Below are 8,267 nucleotides of genomic sequence, written 5' to 3'. Positions count from 1 at the left end.
GAGAGAGAGAGAGAGAGAGAGAGAGAGAGAGAGAGAGAGAGAGAGAGGGCAAACCTCACAACTTTATAATGTAGAAATGTCTCCTTAGTTTTTTTGAAGATGATGATAAAGCCTTTAATTACAAAAAGTGAGTCTTTGGGTGAGTCTTGATTAATATTAACGTGCACAGACGGCTAGATGGGACCTGATGGAAAAGGTGATGTCAGTTAGTCAGTGTGGTCGAGTCAGGGAGGCTGCATGCTTAAAGGCCCCACAACTTTAGAGCTGCTTTGTGGTGTGCTCCCAACAGAACAGGAGCCAACAGTATGAGAAGTGTTTCTGGGTCACCTGTTGATCATCCTGTTGTAGCTGGGGTGGGAAAGAGAAAAGTCAGTCTACTTTGACACGTGTGAATTGTGCCTAGGAAGGGAGGCTAACACGTTTAACTTGTATTTATCATAGAGTAGAGCTGGTTTCCCCCAATAATCGTGTCTCTCAGTTTAGTGGCAGTCCCTAGAAAAACAGATTTATCTCTTCTAGATGATGTAGTCTCAGCACCAGGGAGGCTGAGACAGGAGGATTACCTTGAGTTCCAGGCTAGTCTGAGCTACAGAATAAGACCTTGCCTTTTATGGTCATACAGGACCAGGTGGATCAATTCATCCCAGTCAGGGTAGCTCCTCCCACTGTTCGCTTAAGGGTGGATGTTGGTGTGCACACTGTAAAAGTGTCTAATTGTTGTTTATTGCTTTTATAGCTTTTGGGCAACTTCAAAGATAAGGAACGCACCACAATTGCTCAGCAAGTCAAAGGAAAGAAAGTCTGGATAGGAATCAAGAAGTTACTAATGTTGATTGAGATGTCCCTGCAGGTAAGGCGATCCCTTCTCTGTGACTCACAGGAACAGCGGTAGCACACCAGGAGGCCCTGCTTTCCCCTCCCAGGGCTAAGGAGCCACCCGTGTTCTCCTCTTTCTCTTCAGAAATAGATGAGAAGAACAGAGCGTGACTTTAAATCTTAACGTACAGAGTCATTAGGTCTCAAAATTAGAAAGGGCTTCAAAGATCGATTTTAAAACTACCACTGCCATGTCTGCAAGCTGTCGGTGAATCAGCCCTGATCTCACACTCGCTACCGAGGCACTGCCATCAGGGTCAGCACATGAGGGAGGTCTGTGAGATGTGGAAGGGCAGGTATGGTGACTTGTACAGGTCAGACATGGCTCTGCGCTTCCCCTCACTGAACTCCTACAAGGTTTTTAGTTTCTCCAGATGGGTTTCTCTGTGTCCCCCTGGCTGTCCTGGAGCTCTTCATACAGACCAGGCTAACCTCAAACTCAGAGATCATCCTGCCTCTGCCTCCCAAGCGCTAGAACTAAAGGCTTACACCACCATGCCTGGTTCACCATGCCTGGTTGCCTCTGTGAGCCTGAAGGAGTGCACACACGTGTACATAATATGCTTGTGTACACATGTGTACATAATATGCTTGTGTAGACTAAGGCCTGTGTGTTCAGACCCCTGGGCTGCCACCCACTGTTGACGGCCCCTGGACCAGCTCAGCACATATTAGAGAGCTCAGTACATTTCACTCAAAGAAAGGGGAAGTGAGTGAATGAGGAGTGAGCCATCTCCAGACCTGAGGAGGTGCCTCACAGTGAAGCCCTGCCCATCCAGTGTGAGCAGTGGGGTTCCCCAGCTTCCCATCTGAAGGAAGCTCTTAGGCCAATAAATAAGAAGTATGGAGAGAATTGTCTCCAGTCTCTCTGATAAACTCAACTTAAAATTGAATTGTGGTTTTTCAGAAACCAAAAGTTTCCCAAGCTTCCACTAACTGTCTTTAAGTCAGTTTATATACTTTCCATTATGAGCAGTAAATTCTTGTCTTAGTCTGAGTGCACCCTGCTCTGGCTTTTCCCTGCGGAAGGCATACATACAGGTGTATTGGCTCCATCCCCGAAAAAAGATAAATCTGTCAGAAGTCAGCTCTGCCCTTCTTTTTCCAGTTTCAGTACAATCTTTTAAAATAATTGCATAGAAGAAACTATGCGAGTTTCCCTCCCCACCCCCTGCCTCCTCTTCCTTTGATGCCTGCAGTGCCGTGATCAGTTAATACTTCTTCTGTGTGTGGGAGAAAGTGAGTGCGGTGCTCGGCCTAATCTTGAGCGACTGACACTTCATAGGCCTGGAGTTTGACCCCCTTCATGGCAAATGGATTCCGAGCAGCTGAGTGACTTCTCCTTAGATCTGCCTCCGGAGCAGAGGCAGAGCCTGAGTAGAGAGACATGCAGTTCAGCAGCATGGAAGCCATGCTCGCTCTGCTCGCCGTACCCGATTTTGTTAAAACTTGCTCGGTGTTAAGGATCTGCTCTGACTGGATGTCACCTGAGGGAATAAAGTCATTTATCTAGGTTACTTTTTTCCTCCCTTTTCTCTTGACTTTTAATTCCATAGCTACAGGCAAGTCAGTAAGTCGTTCCTCACACATATTAAATATAGTTAATGGGCGAAGACCTGCATGTACTGACTCCAGCGAGCTCCAGCCAGTTCCATTTTTTAGAAAAAGCGTTGACAATTGATTCCTGTGTAATTCTAGTCCCAAAGAAGAAAAAAAAGGCTCTTTTGTTAGTTGTTCACACTTTTTCTTAGTTCTTTGTAGTCTGACCCCTTAACTTTGATACATTTGAAACTTATGTTCCATGTTTGGCTGGGACGGGAGAGAAGAATATCTTTTCCAGAGTGTTGGAGGGACTTTGATTGTGCCCTCGCTCACCCACAGCTGCACACAGTGGAGCAGTTGCAGGCCGCTCCGCTCCTAGAGGGCAGGGAGTTCCCTCTTGCCAACAGACTTCTGCCCTACAACATGCTTTAAAAGTGAGGTGTTTCTTACAATAAAAATTCATACTAAGTAATTAAAGATGTTTATGATGAGCCTTTTCCAGATCACCACACATCCTAGTCAGGCCAGGAAGAATATGATACACTTTGTAGTAAGTGAACTAACTTGGATACAAAATGACAGCTAGGAGAGATAATTAGTAGTAATGACTTGGACCGGCACCAGGATCAAACCCCACCACCGTGTCTTGAGTCTGTGGCTCTCTGGCAACCAGAGGCCAGGTGTACTGAGAACAGAGCCCAACAGCACTTTTTGCTGTCTTAGGTGTGGCAGCATCTCTACCAGTCCCAAAGGGGCACTGAACTAAGAAAGCTAGCTCGTTGAGTGTATGAATATCATAACTGTATTTTGGTCACTTAATCAACCCCAAATTGTTTTCTTTAAGTTCTATCCTCCTCCTTCAATAAGACACATGAATTTTAGCATTTGAACTCCCATGATTCATAGCACCCTGATTACACCCAGGCATGTCTGGACCCCTCTGTGACACCTCTGGTGTGTTTTTCCTCCTCACACCAACACACCCAAGGGAGTACTTGACTGAGGTACCTGAGAATGACCAGTGGCTTCTCCATGTTGGGAAGTTCCACTGGCTTCTGAATAATATAACTTGCTTTATTATGCTTCCAAACAGCAGCTAGGGAGTAGGTGACAGAACTTCTGCGTGGTGCTGGAAGCACGTGACCAAGCATCTCCCTGGTGTGGTGGAAGCATGTCTTTGTAAGAAGCAGCATCGAGTGTCTGATTTGTTTCTTCTGATGCTTTTTAGATGGATCCTGAGTACCGTGTGAGGAAATTCTTGGCCCTCCTGAGAGAAGAAGGCGCGTAAGTATACCCGGCGTTCACCCGTCTTCGAGGTCCCAAGCCCTCCCCTGAGCATCGATACAGTGCAGTGCGTATGAGTCTGCTGATGGCTCCCTTACTGCATAACCTCGTTTCCACAGATGAGCCTTTTCCTGTGTTGTCGATCTGAGGGACCGAGCAAGGAAGCAGGCTGTTCTATTGGTCTGCTCTCCTTGGCTTCACGCGGCTTCCTTGTCACAGCCCAGGGAAAACTTGATGGTCCATTATTTACTGGAACCTGCTCTTAAGTGCATGGAACTGTGACCATTTTCTTTAGAAAGTGCCCATCAAATAGCAAATGAATGGTGAAAAATACAGAGAAAAGACAAAGCTGCTAGTGACCTCTTGGTGAATAGGATTTTCACTTTTTTACAGAGCTTATAGTTTTGTGTGTGGGATTTCTTTTGCAGTAGTCCCCTGGACTTTGATTGAAAATGGACTGTTTACAACAGTGATCAAGGGAAGCGACCAAGGTGAAGATGGCCTGGGATCGTCACTCCTCATACTCTGGACTAAGTGAAGTCTCCACCGCCCTCAACACACTTGCTCTGCATGGCTAGTGCAGTAAACTCCCTCGTGCTTCTGAGATGTCCTAGTGTTCCCTGGACTGCTGTGCTTCCCTCCCATGCTAGCTAAGATGATTCCTGCTCTCGTGGGAGGCATGCCACACCCATGCATACTGCCCACGCCCCACTCTCTGCCCCTGCCATGCCCACCCTCAGAAAACACTTGACCTACCCGAAGGTGGGCTTCTACCCATGACCAAGAGCACAGGCAGAGGTTCTAAGGGATTCACTTAGCACTTCCCCGTGCTAACAGCGTGTATCCCACAGAACGGCTTATTATCTTTGCCTAAAGAAGCAGGCTTTTGAATATCCAAGATGCTGTTCTCAATCATTTTCAGAGATATTTCCAAGTTGCAATCAGGAGAGCTTTTCTAATCGGAAGTCAGATCATTCCTGTGGTGGCTCTGATATGCCCTGGGTGTAATTAATTTGCTCTGTGGTAAGAGATATGCTAATCATTACCACTTGGTAGATGCTGTTAAAACCTTATGAAAGATACATATGGAAATCTGTACATCCCTAAACAGAAAAAAATATTAAAATAATTTACAAGCCTCTCAATTCTAATTAGCGTCCAGCTCTAAGTGGGTCAGTTCCTGAGGATGATGTTAGAGGCCTCTTAGTGCCATAGTCTTCTATTCCCTCAGCCTGACGACTCATAATTCATCCTCCTTGTATCTCAAGTGACCTGTAATGTCTAAAGCACGTAAATAAAAGACTACTCTCTAGCAGAGCAAGCCACCCCCTAGTCCTCTCCTCGGTCCTCGAATATCCATTCCAGCGCACTCAACACACCTCTTCCCAAAAGAGGAGGAGCTCACTGAGCCCTTTGGAGGGTGGTTTGCCTAATCAGTGGGCTAGAAGGGATTTAATTAGGTCGTCTTTCGTGGGAGGAGTCTTAGGGAGCAGGTCACTCTCCCCCTGCTGCGTAAAACACAAAGACGGCTGTCAGAAGCCGCCCAGGAGACTTGCTCCTGGGCCTGCTGCCACAGGGGCACCTGAGCGTGACTCCGACACTGTCCCCACAGTAGAAGGCAAATCATCTCCTAATCTTGCCGTCTGTATACCTTGTTTGGGGTTTTCATCCCTGGCTTATTTTGTGGCTTTGAAAGAGTGGATTGTGTTGTGAAACTGTGATTCCCGTGGCCAGTACCGTGGTCCCCATCCGTCACCCGTGGTCCCTGTTGTCTGCGGTCCTGCCTTCCAACTCCCAACAAAGTCGTACACAGGTTCATTTATGTTTCTCGTTCAACGAAGTTAATGTCTTGTGTTTTTGTCCAAAATTATATTGAAAAGATAAATATTATATTGTGTAATGGAAATTGAAGGAATGCAATAAAGAGTAAGTATACTTGAAGTGTTGCATAGACCGGTATTTTATATGGAGCAGCACCGAGCACTGACATGAAGTGGGGATCAGAAGAGAAACCCCTCGTTGTTTTGCTACAACATTGGAGTTTTTTTTTTTTAAATCTCTTTTGAAAAACATTAAGGAGGCTGGAGAGACGGCTCAGTAGGTAAGAGCTCTTCCTGCTCTTCCAGAGGACCCAGTTTGATTCCCAGAATTCACATAGCAGCATGGCAGTGTGCAACTGTAACTCACATGGCACACACACACACATGTGCAAGCAAAGCACATAAAGTAAATTTTAGGCTGACAGCACATGCCTTTAATCCCAACACTCGGGAGGCAGAGGGAGGCAGATCTATGAGTTCGAGGCCAGCCTGGTCTACATAGTGAGCCCCAGGACTCTGTAGAACAATAGTTCTCAACCTACAGGTCAAGAGCCCTCTGGGGGTCACCTAAGCATCAGAAAACACAGGTGTTTCCCTTACAATTCATATCAGGAGCAAAATTAGTTATGAAATAGCAACAAAAATGATTTTATGGTTGGAGGTCACTATGACAGGTGGAACTGTATTAAAGGGTCACAGCGTTAGGAAGGTTGAGAAGCATTAATTTAGAGAGACTCTGTCTCAAAAACAACAACAAAAAAGATTTAAAAAGTTCAGTGGGCCGGGCAGTGGTGTCAGACACCTTTAATCCCAGTACTTGGGAGACAGAGGCAGGTAAATTTCTGAGTTTGAGGCCAACCTGGTCTACAGAGTGAGTTCTAGGACAGCCAGGGCTACACAGAGAAACCCTGTCTCAAAAAAAAAAAAAAAAAAAAGTTCAATGGGCAGCGGTGGCACTCCCCTTTAATCTCAGCACTCTGGAGATAGAGGCAAGTGGATCTTTTGTGAGTTCAAGGCCAACCTGGTCTACAGCCAGCCAGAGTTACACAAAGAAACCCTATCTCCAAAACCAAAAAAAAAAAAACTCAAAAGTTCATTAGCATATGCTAACATACAAGAATCTTCATATTCAAGTTTGATTCTTATTTTACCTTAAAAAGACTGAACTAGGTTGGTCAGGAGCCGTATGGAAGCCGCTTCTCAGTACAGTGACTCCTCTGAAACACGGAGACTGGAGACTCCTGCACTCAGATGTCTTTCTGTGCCTCGCTTCGGTGTTCTTCGTACCTTCTGTATCTCTCAGATACCAGATGCCAGAGCTCCAGTCCTTGGTACCAGTAAGCCCAGAAATGGATGCTGTGTAGAGAAGAGGCCTCTCCAGCAATTTGGGGGACAACAGTTGCTCCACCCAGTTCTGGGAGGAGCCCCAAAGGCCTTCCTACCTTCAACCCATAGCATGGCCCAGTGAACAGCATGGGGGACTCTGACAAACCACTCCTGACTACCAAGAAACACTAAATCTTCAAAGAGGAGTTCATTTTTTTCCTTACTACACGTTTGTCTTTTGAGGGTTTTTTTTTTTTAATTTTTCATGTACTATCCAAAAACACGCATAACTGTAGTTGGAATCTAAGATATATTTTAAGGCTGTCTTTTCATAGCCTAAAATTACAGTGAGCAACCTTTACATTTTCACTGTATGTCACAGAATCATGGAGGAGATTCAGCTATCAATTAATAATCAAAGCCTGGTCAACAGGCCTGCCGAATAGGAGTCAGCTATAAATATCCACCTGACCAAACACAGAAGGCAAGGCCAGGACTTCAGTTTGCTCGCCTGGCGACTGAGCGGCCGCCTTCAAATAAGTGACCGGCCAGGCAAGGTTTGTTAAGAGTTCAAAAGCAGCATTTAAATTTTAGAAGTTATTGCAAGATGAAAGCCACTCATTTGCTGGCAACTGCTGAGGTGGAGTCCCAGTGCCAGCCCAGGGGGGTCTGAGTGTGAGACGCCAGAGCATCAGGAAGCCTGGATAACACCCATGATCTGTAGAAGTCCCAAGACAGGGAGGATGGATTTGCAAGGAGGATGAGGTGTGGTGGTGCACACCTCTAATCCCAGATGGAGAGGCAGGAGGATCAGCACAAGGTTAAGGCCAGCCTGTTCTACATGCTTCCAAGATAGTCGGGACTACAGAGTGTGACTATGTCCAAATAAGAAATTGTAATGACATGCGTTTATGATTCTCCAGCACAGTCTCCATAATGAGCAGTTGGTGATTGATTACTGGTGAGATAGCTGTTTGCCTCCCAAATTCTGTTAAGCCAGGCAAGGCAATGGAACGTCACTTTTTGCTGAACTCACTTCCTGAGTGTAGACCCACCACTCATGCTACATGCTGTTATGCCCAGCACCACGAAGGTCGACCAGCACTCCACCCAGAACAACCTCACCTAGTTTCCCATGCTGCCTTTCTCCTCAGCTCCTTTCCGTCTTTGTGCCCATCCACAAACCCACAGCCTGCTTTAGAATAATGCTGCTTTCAATAAAACCGCACCATATTGTCCCTTTATCTTCTCTCAAATTATCCTCAAAACTTTGTTAAGACTCACTAAGTCTCACTGTGTAGCACTGGCTGCCTAGAACAGAGAGATCTACCTGTCTCTGCCTCCCAGATGCTCAAATTAAAGGCACACACCACTTATGCACAACTTGAAACTTGCTCTATGCAGTTTCTAGCTAATGTT

At 46.0% G+C, this 8,267-nt stretch overlaps 1 protein-coding gene across 2 annotated transcripts in view; it reads left to right on the top strand.

The window, feature by feature from the left end:
* Positions 1–5,643, top strand: part of Nsf (N-ethylmaleimide sensitive factor, vesicle fusing ATPase) — a 132,378-nt gene extending 126,735 nt beyond the window's left edge. For both annotated transcript variants that reach the window (XM_028780624.1, XM_028780625.1), the window contains exons 19-21: positions 737–850; positions 3,647–3,702; positions 4,131–5,643. In XM_028780624.1, the coding sequence (XP_028636457.1) occupies positions 737–850; positions 3,647–3,702; positions 4,131–4,152 (192 nt within the window). In that variant the 3' untranslated portion in view covers positions 4,153–5,643. The remainder of the gene's footprint in view (positions 1–736; positions 851–3,646; positions 3,703–4,130) is intronic.
* Positions 5,644–8,267: the final 2,624 nt, after the last annotated feature.

The sequence above is a fragment of the Grammomys surdaster genome, unplaced genomic scaffold (genome assembly GCF_004785775.1).
Source record: "Grammomys surdaster isolate TR1022 unplaced genomic scaffold, NIH_TR_1.0 371, whole genome shotgun sequence".
NCBI lineage: Eukaryota > Metazoa > Chordata > Mammalia > Rodentia > Muridae > Grammomys > Grammomys surdaster.
Note: the sequence above shows the minus strand (reverse complement) of the source record. Positions and strands in the feature narration are given on the sequence as shown.